The following is a 17,003-nucleotide window of genomic DNA, read 5'->3' as shown; positions in this document are numbered from 1 at the left end:
GAGTAAACAGAAGGCTGTTTAATTGATTATTTAAAATATGGGTGCTAGCCAAGCTTGGTGGCTCATGCCTAAATCCCAGTGCTTTGGGAGGCCTAGGCAGGAGGATCTCTTGAGCCCAGGAGTTCAAGACTAGCCTGGGCAACATAGTGAGACCCCATCTCTAAAGAAAAAAATATTTTTTTAAATTAGCTGGGCATGGTGATGCATACCTGTAGTCCCGGCTATGTAGGGGGCCAAGGCAGGAGGATTGCTTGAGCTCAGGAGTACGACGTTGCAGTGAGCCATAATGGCGCAACTGCACTCCAGCCTGTGAGACAGAACAAGACCCTGTCTCTAAAAATAAATAAATAAATAAATAAATAAATAAATAAATAGAATGGGCACTAAATGATTTATTCTCTTTCATATATATTTTTTAAAACAAAGTAGTCTGTGAATTGAAAAGCAATACAGTTTCTGGACATCCTCTGACCGATGAATTCTCCAGAAAATGTCAGGACCTACAGTTAAGAAAACGCCAAGTCAGAATCACATTATTTACATAAATTTATTATTATTGATAATAATATTTAACATTTTTAAGCCTTTGCCATGTCCAGAAACTGTGCTAAGCATCTTTCATGTATGCATTATTTTATTTAATTCTCTCAGCATCCTTATTAGATAGATATTAAATTATCCTTATTTTCAGATTAGAAAATGGAAGCTCCAAGAAGTTAAATATCAGTGATATCATAGCAAGTGACTGAGGTGATTTTCAAACCCACATAGTTTGAGCCACAGTCAGAATGTTACAGAGAACACAGCTCTGCATTTATGTGCCTTATTATTCTGTCTGGTCCATGTGACTTTTAAACACATTTTTAAAGAAATTTATTTTCCTTTATAAATTTTTTCAGAACTCCCTGGGATACATATTTTAAAATTTTTATGATGAACTGCATTTTAAATTATCTTAAGCTTTGCTTTAATGAATTTTTTATTTACTAAATGAGATGTGATGAGGAAATCATGAAGCTACATTTAGTTTAAGATCAAGACATTATAATTTCAGCCTTAAAACTATAATGTTTAAATTGCTTCATTTTTGGTCATTGGCATTGGCACAACAAGAGATCAGCCTCTCAGCTTAGAAGGGGGGAAGCTTGTGCTTTTCCTGTTTCTGTACTTACATTTTTTCTGCAATTAAAAAATATTAAATTCTTATTCCACAATAACAAATTAACATTATTAGAATTCAGTGAATGCCAAAACTTCACTAGGTATCAGGCAATATATAGGTGATATATAGGTAATGTTGACCTAAATATCTTTGAACAAAATTACTCAATCTTTGTTTCTGAGTATAATGCTTATGGATACCCAAGATTAAACTGCTTAGATTTGGAGGCTGCTAGAGCTGGGTTTTTTCTTAGTAAGAAACTGGATCCTAAATATTACATCCTAAATTATTAAGCAAAGAATTAATAATCTAGCACAAGTCAGATAATCCTATTATAAAAACAAAACAAAAACAAGGTAGTTTCATCACACTTTTTTTTTGGAGGGAAATCTATTTTGCTTCCAGGTAACTTGGATCAATAGTGGGTAATAGACCTTGCCAGAGGATTGCTGCTGTCTGATTCTCTCTGATATCATCAAAGCTTTCGACCTTTAGCACCTGGTTCAGACATCCTGTTGCAATTGTTCTCTAATTCTTCTTGTTCAGAAATCTCCTTCGCCAGTGTTTTTGGTGTGATTTAAATGGAGTCCTTCATAAATTTAAGATGTCAAGTTCTCTTGATTTCATACTTCTTTCAGAGCTCATTCTTCCAACTGTTGTACCTATGTAGGCATTTCTTTGAGTATTTGTCTAAGAGTGGAATTGCTAGATTGTAGGATATGGCTATCAACAACTTTATTTATTTATTTATTTATTTATTTACTTACTTACTTACTTACTTACTTACTTACTTACTTACGTACTTACTTACTTACTTACTTAAAACAGGGCCTTATTCTGTCACCCAGACTGGAGTGCAGTGGCATGACTATGGCTCACTGCAGCCTTAATCTCTTGGGCTCAAGCCATCCTCCTGCCTCAGCCTTCTGAGTAGCTGCAACTACAGGTGTGCACCACCACACCCAGCTAATTTTTTTTATTTTTAGTAGAGACAAAGTTTCACTATATTACCCAGGCTGGTTTCAAACTCCAAGGCTCAAGTGATCCTCCTGCCTCGGCTTGCCAAAGGGCTGAGATTACAAGTGTGAGCCACTACGCTTGGCCTCAACAACTGTATTACACAATGCCAAAATGTTTTCAAAAGGGATTGTAACAGTTGACATTCTTGCTAGCTTTGTGTAAGAGTTCTCATTGCTCCACGTTATTATAAATAGTTGATGTTTTTACGCTAAAAGTTTTTACCAATCTGATGAGTATGAAATGATATTTATTATGCTTTTATTCGCATTTCTGCAATTACTGATTCTCTCTACATGTAGGAGTTCTTTATATATTCTGGATAGTAGTTCTTTGACAATTATATGTGTTGAAAAAAAATTCTTCCACTCTGTGGCTTGTCTTTCCACTTTCTCTATGGTGTCTTTTGATGAACAGAAGGTTTTAATTACACTGTAGTCAGATTTGTCAACTTTTTCCTTTATGGTGTGTAATTTATCTGTTTTGTTAAAAAATCCTTTTTGATCCATTCTGTATCATCTTGTAAAACTTAATATGTTTTTCTTTTGCATGATGTGTTTAATTAATGTGGAATTTATTTTTGTGCATGATATGAGAGTGGGGATCAAATTGCATAGGTTTTTGGCATATTCCATAATTATCTTAGCACTACTTATTACAAGTCTATAGCACTATTTATTGATTTGCAGTTCCTCCTTTGTCATATCTCAGATTTCGTGTGTGTGTGGGTGTGTGGTTATCAAGTTAAAGAAGTCCTACTTGATTCCTCGTTTGCTAAGAGTTGTTAATGATAAATATAAAATTGTATAAATTATTCTGCATTTATTCATACAATTATATTATTTTTTCCTGCATTCATTTGTTAATGTGCTGAGTTGCTTTAGTTTCTTTCCAGCTATTAAATCAGTCTTGCATTCCTAGGATAAATCAAATTTGGTTATGATATACATTTTATGTGTTGCTGGATTTGATTTGCTAATTGTTTAGTATTTTTAAAGTTTATGATATTCCTATATTATCCTTTTAATGCACGCACTGTCTATAGTGATGATGTCTCTTTCATTCTTGATATTGGAATTTGTGTCTTCTATCTCTTTTTTATCTATTCGAAGAACCAGCTTTTTGTTTCATTTATTTTTCTCTACTGTTTTTATTTTCTATTTCATTGATTTCTGTTCTTATTTTATTCCTTCCTTATACTTTCTTGTGGTTTAATTTTTTTTTCTTGGTTCTTAAGATGTGAGCCTTAGATCATTGATATGAAAGCTTTCTTCTTTTTTTTTTTTTTTTTTTGAGATGGAGTCTTGCTCTGTCGCCCAGGCTGGAGTGCAGTGGCCGGATCTCAGCTCACTGCAAGCTCCGCCTCCCGGGTTCAGGCCATTCTCTGCCTCAGCCTCCCGAGTAGCTGGGACTACAGGCGCCCACCTCGCCCAGCTAATTTTTTTTTGTATTTTTTTAGTAGAGACGGGGTTTCACCTTGTTAGCCAGGATGGTCTCGATCTCCTGACCTCGTGATCCGCCCGTCTCGGCCTCCCAAAGTGCTGGGATTACAGGCTTGAGCCACCGCGCCTGGCCATGCTTTCTTCTTTCCTAATATAAGTAATGCTATGGATTGCTAAGTACTGCTTTATGTGCCTCCCACATATCTCAATATTTTATGTTTTCATTTGTAGTAAATTCAAAATACTTTCCAAATTTCCTTGTGTTTTCTTCTTTGAACTATGGGTTTTTTAGAAATGTACTGTTTACTTTCCAGATATTTGGGGGAATCCTCAGATATCTTACTTTTCTGTTATGGAAAGAGAGCATACATTGCTTGTTCCAATCATTTCTAATTTATTGAGACTTGTCTTATTGCCTATAATATGGTCTGTCTTCATTAATGTTCCATGAGTGCATGTGTGAAATGTATGCTGCTGTTTTGGGTAGTATGTTCTATAAATGTAATTTAGATTAAACTGGCTGATAGTATTATTAAAGTCTTCTATATCATTGTTGATTTTTAAAATATAGTAAGTCCTCACTTAACATCGTTAATAGGTTCTTAAAACTGTGACTTTAGGTGAAACAATACATAACAAAACCAACTTTTTTCTCATCAATGTTATAATATAATGACATTGAATGATGCTATTCTAGGAGTTGCTGTACGTCATTTCGCTTATAGTCTGTTTCCAAGAATCTATCAATGACGTTAAGTGAGGACTTACTATATGTGTACTCAATGAGTGAGATACAGTGGTAAAATCTGTGTGTAAAAACAGACCTGTCTGTTTTTCCTCTCAGATTTATCAGTTTTTGCTTGATGTATTTTGAAGGCTTGACTTTTTTTTTTTTTTTTTTTTTTTTGAGACAGAGCCTTACTCTGTTGCCAGGCTGGAGTGCAGTGGTGTGATCTCAGCTCACTGCAACCTCCAACTCCGGGGTTCAAGCAGTTCACCTGCCTCAGCCTCCAGGGTAGCTGGGATTACTGGCACACGCCACCACAACCAGCTAATTTTTCTATTTTTTTAGTAGACATAGGGTTTCACCATGTTGGCCAGGATGGTCTTGATCTCCTGACCTCATGATCCGCCCACCTCGGCCCCCCAAAGTGCTGGGGTTACAGGCGGGAGCCACTACTACTGGCCATCTTGACCTTAAACTTTGTTCAATGTTCATCTCCATCCTTGGTAATATTCCCTGTTAGAATGCCTTTTTTTTTCCTGATATTGATATAGTCACTCTCACTTTCTTTTTCTTAGTGTTTGCATGATATATCTTTTTCCATATTTTTACTTTTAATTTATGTCTCTGTCTTTTAATATATTTGTATACCTTTTCCACTAGATCCTTTAACGTATTAATTATAATTATTTTAAATTCCTTGTTGGATGGTTTCAAAACCTGATTTATCTCTGGGTCTGGCTCTGATGACTTCTTAATTCCTCCAATGGTTTATATTCTTTATTGTTTTTCCCTGTCTTTTAATTTTTTAATTGAATGCTGGACATTATATATACAAGACCATTGGAGATTGAGATAAATATTTTTGCCTAGAAATAGGAGTTCTTTTCTTCTGCTACATCATTAGGATGGAGGATTGAGTCAATCTAGTCAGCACTTGAACTGGGTTTTTGTTTGTGGTTATTATCATTACCTTCAGCACACCACTAACCTCAGCTTTCTTTATGGGCATGCTCTGGCTATCCTGTGCGTAGTGTGAAGCTTGGAGGGCTATATGCCTGCAGCCTAGAAGGTTTAACTATCTGTGCTCTTTCTCTTCTCCCAACAGTCAGTTGCTGATGTTTCTTAGTGAAAGGCATGGGATGGGGTTTGAGATTCTCTTGCTCTTTCCTCAATCTTAGGCAGTCCTACCCTCAGCAGTTAAGAATTTGAATTTTTCAGTTTTCTTCTTACTCACTTTTATGGCTTAACTTCTTTCTCCTATACTCTGCAAAAGGAGAAACCATTTGAGTATCCTGTCTTACCTTGGAGGGGCTTACCACTCTTTGGAATTCATTTCACATCCTGGCATCAACTCTTCTGCTTCGGATTATATTAGAGGGTAATGAGTATTTTTTCCAGTGGCTCTGTACCAATTTCTTTAGTAAACTGAGAAGAAAAGTTTCTAGCCTTATCTATTTGAGTAAGTCTAGCTTATCTTCCCTGTCATTAAGGTGATAAACGTGAAGGATCTTGGTACCTAATTTTATATCTTGGTTTTGATAATGATTTTTAAAAATTACCTGCTCTGGTCTGCTTTCATACCATACAGTCAAGTTTGAAAACACAATGAATTAATCTTATCTAACAATCACTTTATGCCTTTGGAATGTCTACTTAAACATTAAATAGATCAACATTTCAGAACTCTTTATTTTGTTGTATTGGCCCATCATGTTACATGAAGAGGGTTGCTTTTCGTTGAATTTATGCAAGTTGTTTAAAATATGAGGATTGCTACTTTGTTTTTCCTTGTGTTTCAGGTATTGGTGGTAATTTGGTGGCCATTCAGGCTAGCAGGATTTCTACCTACCTCCATTTACATAGCATTCCAGGAGAATTGCCTGATGAACCCAAAGGTTGTTACTACCCATTTAGAACTTTCTTTGGTCCAGGTATGTGCTTATGGATTTTTGCATATTTTAGATCAAGGCCTATTGCTCTCTAAGATTATAGGCAGGCAACATTTATTGAATATGTGTTTTGTGAGAGTTGCTGAACTTTCCTATTTCTGAGAGCTAATCCCAGTGAATGAAAAGGCATGTGTATCAATTCTACAGTTGCTGAGGATCTTTGTATAATGTTTCTTTGATGCCTGTTTCTGAGATATCTTGCTTATTAGTTGTGAAAGAGAAACCTTATTTTGTGAAAGACAAAAGAATCATTGCCAGGTGATTTGGGGAGGCAGATGTACTATCTTATCTATATTATTATTTTGGCCTTTCTAAATGTAGGCAACTTGATCTCAAACAAACCAGATGAGAAGGGATAACCTCGGTTTCAAGGACGATGCATTATTTATGTGACTATGAAAAAACAAAGGCACACGATTACCAAAAAACTAAGACCATAATTTTAAACCTCACAATTCTTTTTTTTTTTTTGAGATGGAGTCTCGCTCTGTTGCCCAGGCTGGAGTCCAGTGGCCGGATCTCAGCTCACTGCAAGCTCCGCCTCCCGGGTTTACGCCATTCTCCTGCCTCAGCCTCCTGAGTAGCTAGGACTACAGGCGCCTGCCACCTCGCCCGGCTAGTTTTTTATATTTTTTAGTAGAGACGGGGTTTCACCGGGTTAGCCAGGATTGTCTCGATCTGCTGACCTTGTGATCCGCCCGTCTTGGCCTCCCAAAGTGCTGGGATTACAGGCTTGAGCCACCGTGCCTGGCCTAAACCTCACAATTCTTATATATTTTTTTTCCCTGATGAAAATAAGTGTGATTATTGACTTTTGTTTTAAAAAAAAAAATTTTGTTGTTGTTAAGACAGGGCTTTGCTCTGTTGCCCAGGCTGGAGAGTAGCGTACCATCACAGCTCACTGCACCTCAAACTCCTGGCTCAGGTGATCCTCCCACCTCAGCCTTTTGAGTAGCTGGGACTACAGGCACGAGCCACCTTGCTTGGCTAATTTTTTATTTTTTTATTTTTTGTAGAGATGAGGTCTCACTATGTTGCCCAGGCTGGTCTTGAACTCCTGGCCTCAAGCAATCCTCCCACCTTGGCCTCCTAAAGCTCTAGGATTACAGGTGTGAGCCACAGTGCCTGGCAATTATTGACCTATGAATGCAGATCAGAAATGGCTACCCTTTTAATACCAGCGATAGAAGTCTAAAGAAATTAGTAAAACTAAAACATTCTTGTACTTTAAGAACTTTATATTTTCTCTTTTGTCTTCCCTCTATTTTTATGATAGATATTAAAGTGTGACCGATGTTCTTCATAGCAAGTTTTTATCAACCACCTTTCATTTAATTAACATATATAGTGGAAATTTCAGAGAATGAAATGAATTGTAACTACTTCAAATTTATTTTTGGCAATCAAATTTCATATGATAGTATGAAGTATAGTAACTAGAAAGTAATCCTCAAATTTTAATAACTATGACCTATTATTAACCAAAATATAATTTCGTTTTAATTACTTTTACATTTTATATTACAGGAGTAAATAATAAGTCTGCTCAAGTTCTGCTGCTTTTAGTGATTCCTGGACATTTAATTTTCCTCTACACTATTCATTTGATGAAAAGTGGTCATACTTCTTTAACTATAATCTTCATAGTAGTATATTTATTTGCTGCTGTGCTACAGGTAAGAGTTAAAACTTCTTGAAACCTCTTTTATGCTGAGACTGCTGTAAAAGTACAACTATGGAAATCTAAAAACACATGACATATTTTACCATCTCAAAAATCGACTGAACATCTTCATATTGACTTGATCTTCTTAAAACCAATAAACAATTTTTTGTTAGTCATCAATATTTATATTATTAGGCCCATGTAAACATTGTTTATTATAGAGTCAGTTAATTTCACTATGACTTATATTTACTTTTCTTGTATTTTCTTTCCCATGGGGCTAATAATCATATCTCTTTGCATTTGCATCATTTTCCATAAACCCATCTTTAATTTTTACCAATGGTTCTAGTTTTATTTTGGCTTCCTGGGCATGGCTCCTTGCTAAACTTTGTAGATTTGGTACCTTCCTCAGTGAGATAAGTCCTAATCCCTTAAGAGATGGATTCAAATAGTTCTTTGAAGAGATAACATTTATCATTTGACTTTCAAGGAGTTTGGCATGTAGGAATGAGGCTAGAAGGTAGGTATGTAGACATTATTCCACTGAAAAGAAACTACATTGATGATAATGATGATAATGAAATTAGTTGGCATTTATAGTGTTTCCTATATGCTCAGAAGCATTATAAGTGCTTTATATGTATTGATTCATTTAATTCTCACAAAATGCTATGAGATTTGTTTTTTTGATATAAATCAGCGATTTTCAAAGTGGGATACACACAGAGCAATGCATCATGTGGAGGAAGAAAAGATTAAAACTTCATTTATTTAAAGTATCGTTTTTCTTCTATTTTTGTGTTTGCTTAGTAATAAATATATTTTAGCACAATGTTAAATAAGTATACCAAATATTTTATACTGAGAGAGCTGCATAATCTAAAACTTTTTGGAGATTACTGAGTTAAAACACAGAGGTGAGAAAGCACAGGGCTTGTGCAAGGTACAATAATTCATATCTAGGATCTAACAGACAAGATAAGGTTAAGAAGGTTGATTAAGGCTGGTGTAGAAAAGGCCTTAAATACAAGGGAAATTAGAATCTATTCTTAAAATAACAAAACCCTTACAACTTGACATTTTTAGCTTGTCTATTATGCTTCATAGTGCCTTAGATTTTACTGACAGTCACCTATTGAATAATTAATTAATTTATTCATTCAGTAAACTTTCATGCTCCTAGATAGAGGGATGGCTTTTAAATCCCAGGAGGAATAAGTTCAGACTCCGTACTCAGGTCTCATAGTCTAGTGGGAAGGCCACTACATGAACAAAGAATTATAATGTACTATAATGTAAGTACTGAGTTTAGCTCTATATGAAGTGCTTTCAGAGTTTGAAAGAAAAAGCAAGTACCTCTACCTGGGGAGTAATGTTTTTCTACTGTTCAGTAGGGACAAAACTTATAGCAAATGGCTAGTTTTATTGCTGTATATTATATGGTCATTTATTGTCATATATGTTTGATGCTGTTCTCTGTGTAACGATTGTGAAAAAGATTTATTCTTCAATCCCAGGGGAAATATTCAGAAACTAGTGTTTGAATTGCTGATAAATAAGCCATTGCTGGAGCATATTCCTATTTGCAACTCTACCTCTTAGCCTCATGGATTATTTGACATTTATGTTTATGGTTCTGTGCCAACATACTATCATGCAGCATTTCACTTAAGTCAGTGAAGGATATAAGTAATTTTTCTAGTTCATTAAAAAGTTTCAACATATATCCACTGTGTACCTACATGCCTTTTAAACCTCTGATCTAAATTCTCACCAGTGAAAGTTGAATAACTAGAATTGAGAAAAGAGTAATTATTAGTCTCTCTGTGTCTTAGTTACCGCCTCTGTAAAATGGGAGAGGTTGTACTATCTACCAGACAGGCTGCTTTGAGGATTAAATGAGTTACTTATATAAAGCGTGTTTATAGTAGATGCCATGTAAGTGTTATCTGATGCTATTGTTGTTGTTATTAAAGATAGTATTATAGGCCAGGTGCGGTGGCTCACGCCTGTAATCCCAGCACTTTGGGAGGCCGAGGTGGGTGGATCACAAGGTCAGGAGTTCAAGACCACCCTGGCCAAGATGGTGAAACTCCATCTCTACTAAAAATAAAAAATTAGCCAGGCGTGGTGTCACACGCCTGTAGCCCCAGCTACTCGGGAGGCTGAGGCAGGAGAATCCCTTGAACCCAAGAGGTAGAGGTTGCAGTGAGCCGAGATCACACCACTGCACTCTAGCCTGGGTGACAGAGCGAGACTCCATCTCAAAAAAAAAAAAGAAAAAGATAGTATTATAAATGGTGTGTCACTGGTTCAGAATGACAACTGGAAACTATACTGTTGATTGAATTTTCTTATGTGTCTTTTATAACTTTAATTTTTATGGGCTTTGCTTTTCATTTTTCCCCCAAGAATCAGATATCCGCCAGAGTAGATCTTTGCATTTGCAGCCTGATATTGTGCATTTTCTAATGGAATAGCTTAGAATAGGTTGTAAATTCTTAGATTAAATCTACATGTTCTGACACTAGTATACACATAAGCACATGCACACACACCTCTTTAAGGTTTGGGTAAAAGACCTTGACCTTCCCCACCTGGCTGCAGTCAGTCCAAAGATGAACAGAAGGACGAAATAACTCCTTAAAGACAAAGAATCTTTGACCACTTAGAACTTCCTTTTTAATATTCCTTACTAGATTGTCTTCCTTTTTTGATCTAGGTTGAATATATATTCACAACCTTGGTCCAAGCTCTTATTCAAATACTTCAGTTCATGCCACTCTTCTCATCCCTAAACTCTCTAATTTGATTGGATATTCTATAGTGCAGTTTTCCAATGCATGCTGAATTTCTCCCCATCTACATTCCTACCTTCTTGAGGGTTGAGACCATGCCTTTCCCTTTGGTATTCCCCACAGGACATGATATAGTGGCTGTTTTTATAAATTAATGTTGTTTTATACTCTTCAACAGTATACTCTTTGAGGAGCCTCCCTGCTAATTCCCCAACCCACTAAATGAAGGAAATCTATTTGAAGGAACCTTCATATTGCACTTATTATAATGACATAGTAACAATCATTTGCAACACTTTTGCATTTACTCAGATATCATCTCTTCCTGGAAGCCTTTCTTGAATATCTGATTTTCTCTGAATTGCCTTATTCTCTATTTCCCAAAGTACCCTGTGAATACCATTATCCTAGCATTTTCCATATTATATTGATGTTATCTATAATATTTATTGTGTCTGTCTCACCCATTCTAGAGATAGGTTCTTTGTTTCACTCATTTTTGTATCTCCAGCACCCAGCCCTGTCCCTAGTGCTCAATTAATGCTTGTTAAAACTAAATGACTATATCTTGCCAGCTTCATCTCCTTCAGTGGAAGGAGGAGAAAATTTTATAACTATTTAAGTATGGAAAATCACAGAAGAACTAAAAAAATCTAGATTTTTATTTTCCTTGTCTTCAATAAACACCAGTTTCCTCTCTTTCACTGACATAGATATCCGAAATAAAAGCAATAAAAAATGAAACACAATCCCACAACTTCTAATAGTGATCAGTTAAAACTGTAAGGTTTTCCTGAGATGTTTGGAGATGAAATAACTTGATTTCTTGGGAAGCAGAAGTGTCGGGGTAAAACTGATCATGAGTTGATAATAGATGAAGCTCAGTGATGGTTCCTGACAGTGAGTGGGGTTAATTTGTACGATTCTACTTTTGTATATGCTTGAAGTTTTCCTTAATAAGGACTTTTTAAAATAAAACTTTCAAATTTTAGATGTTAGTATAAGATTTTTTTTCAGAGTATATCATCTCTCAATTTTGGTCTTGTAGCTGAATGGGTATTTCTTACTTCAAATGAAAAGTAAAAAGTCAACTTAAATTTGAAATTCTCTGGCATTGGAATGGCTGAGTTAGTTTCTTATTTTGCCCTTGGCACACACTAGCTCCCATGTTTTGAAATTATTTTTTAAATTTAAGAAAAACTACTTATAAGTCACAAATTACATTGTTTAGGGGTATTTATTATGTGTCTTGCAATTAGAAGGAAGCTATCAAATATGGTTTTGTTATGCGATGTTTAGGCCACTGGACCACAGTCAGAAGATGTGATGGGTTATACTCTATTCGTGTTCTTGCCTAGTCCCCGAGAGCAATCAGAGTAGCTAGACCGTGTCAAGACCACAGTAATGTGCTAAGAGACATTCCTATTTGACATACCTCCAATCACATGGCTTTTTGAGTTTATTTTTCTTCAACAGTAAGGATGGGTTGGTACCTAGCTAACCATCTGATCCATTATACCTTTTATACCATCAGTCAGCTTTTATAAGACTACCAGCTGTGCTTAAGGCACTATTGTTTGTTTTAGAATATAAGTTTTTAATTTATGTCAAACTAGCACATTGAACCCACAGCTTTGATTTCACAGAAGCAGAGTATACTTTCCTCTACAAATTTTGACATGTTTATTGGGTTCTTTCTCTCTAAGCAGTGATTTTCCCAGCCTTCACATCTACTTATTTGGATGCTCCATTGACTGCTCAAAGCCTGTTAACTTACGAACTCAAAAGCATAATATAGGATTCCAAGTTAGGATGGGCATTGTTAGCCTTCCTTTTAAGATGTAACAAAGGGAATCTTACTGTCATTTTCAGGGTTTTCTGTTTGTTTGTCTTACGCCCTACAGTATTCTTCAAAGACTAGTCCCTTGACAGCATAATAAACCTGAGGAGGTACAAAGAAAACTCTCAATTAAATAAGCATACTGACAATCTCTTGAGCAAAGAAGGAAGAGCAGTACATTTTGGTTTGTTTCACTGTTTAATTTAAGGCTTCTATTAGTTGTTCCCCTTTGTGTTAGAAATCCTAAATATATATCCTCTGTCTATGAAAAAACAAAAACATAAACATGTCATCTTGTCGGATGACATATCCTACAAGAGGCAAAAAGACTGCCCCTAGAAAAACTGAAAGAGGAGGCTAGGCGCCGTGGCTCACGCCTGTAGTCCCAGCACTTTGGGAGGCTGAGGCGGGTGGATCACGAGGTCAGGAGTTCAAGACCAGCCTGAACAACATAGTGAAACCCCATCTCTACTAAAAATACAAAAAAATTAGCAGGCATGGTGGTGCATGCCTATAATCCCAGCTACTCAGGAGGCTGAGGCAGGAGAATCTCTTGAACCCGGGAGGCGGAGGTTGCAGTGAGCCAAGATCACACCACTGCACTCCAGCTTGGGTGACAGAGCAAGACTCTGTCTCACAAAAAAAAAAAAAGAAAAACTGAAAAAGGAGAAAAAAAGACTATAATTAGATAAGTGATCACAAATGTAAATAAGTCTATTACTATTCAAATCTCATTATCCTTATAATCCACTATTTTACTCATTTGATTAAAAACAATAACCCCTTTTATTTTACTATTATAGTTTTCTGTTTTATTATGATGATTATGTAAATATGAAGTATATAAATATGTTTTCTGCTGTAAAATATCCCGGTGGGAAAAGAAAAATGAGACTTCTCTAGCCCTTAAATTCAATAGCCCTATTCTATTGAATTCCAACAAGGTATTTGTTAATATAATTAGTAAACAATGAATTAAAACTATTTCTAAATGAAATGTTGAATTCTCTATTTTAGGCAATTATTGTTTCTTACAGAAAATCAGATTATTAAGAACTCTACTAAAATTCTAACAGCACCAAATTCCATGGGAAATTTATTTTGAAAGTTTAGTTGTAGAAAAACTTTGTTTTTGGCTATATCTGTGTTTTCACATGGGAGAAACAAATGTTTCCTTTAAAGGGTAGAATGACAACAAATTCTCAATACATAAAGTTGAGAATTATAAATATCAGGATTGTATCAAGTATATAGTACATATAGTGTGCCAACTACTGTGCTAGTCACTGTACAAAAGAAATAAAAAAGATTGTCCCTGCCCTTAAGAATCTTCTCTTAGCTGTAGATTAGATTGAAATGCATGAAACAGCTAAAGAAGAGCCCAAGACTTACTTCCTTGTAACAATACAGTCTTTTTCTTCTGTAACTTCAGAATAAATTAAATTTTGTGCCTATGCATAACTTTCATTCTTTGAAGGTGCTTTAATAGATTCTTTTTGGAGGGAGGAGATCAGACAATATAAGTTTTAACCACTGAGAAACTCAATATCAACAAATATAAAACTGGGCCTGGCAAAATAGTAATGTTCATACTTCTTATTAATATAATTTTAAAAACAGAAGTCTCATTAGTTTTTGCTATTACTTTCAGTAGGCAATACTTGTTTTTGAATTTTATACATACATGCAAATTGCACCATCTCATATTTTCCAACAGATTCATATTCTCAAGAAAAAAATACTTGTTCTCAGCAAAGCCCAAGCACAGATAAATGCCCCTCATGACAAAACTTATAATCAGCATATTAACTAATAAACTTCCTAATAAGTATTTCTGTTTTATAAATAATCAAAGCTTCTGGTTGTTGAACATGTGTTTGTAATATGAATATACCTACAATACTAATAGTGCAGATTAAGAGCAAACATGTTCCATTGCTCATCCAGTAGAACATGCTTGGAGCAGAAATACAGCCAGTGACCTCTACATACTTACCAGAAGGAGCATTGACAGTATCCTCATTCTGAAGTCATGTTCACATGATTCAATATTATCTTAACTACAAAGACATAAAAATAAATTTTTCCACATAAGAAAAATATAAGCCAGACTGTCTGTCATCCATACATCACATACGAAGGGGAAAAGATAAGCTCCCAGTAAGCAGAGCATTGTAGAAAGATCAGAGTCTTCAGAGTCACCCTTGAGTCTGAATTTCTGCTTTGCTACTTATTTTGTATTCGTAGTCAGGTTTCTTAACCTCTTGTAACCTTATTTTTCCCCTACATCAGAGGCTAGAAATGAGGGCTAAGATAATATATATATTGGTAGAGTGCCTGGAACATAGTAAGTTTCCAATAATGGTAGTAGCTGCAGTTTATCATGTTTATTGTCATCGGCCTCATTTTTTTCTTTCCCTCAGTGTTACAGCTGGCTATTCAATTCCCTGAGCCCCTTCTCGCTTCTTTACCACTTACCTTCCTTTTGGCCCCTGTTCTTTACTGCAGAACTCTTCTTATTCTCTGATGACTGCCCCAAGCTTCACATACCACGCTTTCATTGCTTACTTTCAGACTGATATCTCCAGTCTGGACTCCTGTTCTACATCTCCAGTTAAATGTTGAAGAGACATCTCACACTCAACACATCCCAAACTAAATTCCTTATATCCCCCATAACTTTTCCCATTCCAGGGAGGTGTTGAGCAAGAAGCCACAAGTAGGGACAGTAAAAAAGGAAATTGACCAGCCTTAGATACACAAGCAAGGATCCCCTAAATCCCTCAGCCCTTGAACCCAGAAAGTCCCTCTGGGATAAGGAGAGCTTTACTCCCACAGATTCTGTATCTCATGTGTACAGGTGCCCTGAATCCTGACCATCATAGTCTTCATCATTGTCTTCACACTGGTGAGTCCATGCAGTCTAATAGGAAGACTCCTGGACCTAGGAATAAGTATTTCTGGGTTCTAATATGAGTCTCTTCTTAACTCTATGACTTTTGCTAAGTCACAACACTCTCTGTGACTTAATTTCCTCTGTGATTTAATTAATGGGGAGCTGTTAATAATTAAGGTGACAAGCATAAACCATTACTTAGCTGGGCAAACTATACTTCCTAGTTTGCCCAGCTAAGTAATGGTTTATGCTTGCCACCTTAATTATTTGAGTGACCCACCTTAATTATTTGAGTGACCCTAGCTGTCACTCAAATCCCTTCCTGCATTCATGATATATGATTTTATGAGTTGCCATTCCTACAGTACAGATGATGTGTTACAAAACCATTGTTGTACATGACTAGTAAAATATATGTTAATATTAAAACAGTCTGGTAATTAAAATACTCTATTAATATTAAAATCATCTGTTGTTACTACTAGACTAATATTAAGTTAAATTGGCTTTTATGGATTAACCAGAAAACCCAGGCAATACTTAAAACATTGTTTTCCTGAAAACAATTGTATTCCAAGTCTAAATAGCTAATTTTAAATTCATCTGTTAAGTTAGAAGCTATCAAGTTTTAAATTTGTTTGACCTAAAACAATCTCCTTCAGGTTTCCAGATGGACTCCTTGGTTCTGTTGTCTCTGTACTTTACCTAGAAAGTGTATATTCTCCTATTTCTGCCATCATTTGATTTATTATTTTATAGTGTTCACTTATATCTTCTCTTGATCTATAACTTTTTAGAGGAAAATGGTACTGCTTCAGTTATAGATAAGCCATTTTATATGCTTCATCTAAATTGTTTCTTCTGAAAGTTTTTGATCTCTAACAGTTCCCCTCTTGCAACTGGAGCCACTTTTCCAATCCACATATGAGTTTCAGAAATAATAATGGCAAATATTTGTATAGTATTTATCATGAGCCGTGCACTGTTCTAGGCACTTTATGTATATGAACTGATTGAGTCCTCACAACAGCCCAGTAAGGAAGGTTCTGTTTTCATTTCCTGTTCACAGATGAGGCAGTTGGCATAGAAGTTAAGTGATTTGTCCAAGTCCACACAGCAAGATGGAGACTGGCTCAAGTCTACATTCCTAACCACTGTGTTTTATAAGAATAGGTTTGGGGCTGGGCGCGAGGCTCACACCTGTAATCCCAGCATTTTGGGAGGCCAAGGCAGGTGGATCACCTAAGTTCACGAGTTCGAGACTAGCCTGGTCAACATGGTGAAACCCCACCTCTACTAAAAATACAAAATTAGCTGGGCGTGGTGGTGCATGTCTGTAATCTCAGCTACTGTGGAGGCTGAGGCAGGAGAATCACTTAGAACTCAGGAGGCAGAGGTTGCAGTGAGCCGAGATCATGCCACTGTACTCTAGCCTGTGCAACAGAGCAAGAGTCTGTCTCAAAAAAAAAAAAAAAAAAAAAAAAAAAAAAAAGATGCTTTGTT

At 35.9% G+C, this 17,003-nt stretch overlaps 1 protein-coding gene across 6 annotated transcripts in view; it reads left to right on the top strand.

The window, feature by feature from the left end:
• SLC41A2 (solute carrier family 41 member 2) overlaps positions 1 to 17,003 on the top strand; it is a 139,347-nt gene that overhangs the window by 91,474 nt on the left and 30,870 nt on the right. For 5 of the 6 annotated variants that reach the window (XM_021922840.2, XM_021922838.2, XM_031650711.1 and 2 more), the window contains 2 exons: positions 6,148 to 6,279; positions 7,825 to 7,973. In XM_021922840.2, coding sequence (XP_021778532.1) covers positions 6,148 to 6,279; positions 7,825 to 7,973 — 281 coding nt within the window. Of the gene's footprint in view, positions 1 to 6,147; positions 6,280 to 7,824; positions 7,974 to 9,483; positions 10,023 to 17,003 lie in introns of those variants that run through there. The other variant, XM_031650712.1, reaches the window with a different exon arrangement.

Source organism: Papio anubis, chromosome 9, assembly GCF_008728515.1.
Source record: "Papio anubis isolate 15944 chromosome 9, Panubis1.0, whole genome shotgun sequence".
Taxonomy (NCBI): domain Eukaryota; kingdom Metazoa; phylum Chordata; class Mammalia; order Primates; family Cercopithecidae; genus Papio; species Papio anubis.
This window is presented reverse-complemented; position numbering and strand designations above follow the sequence as displayed.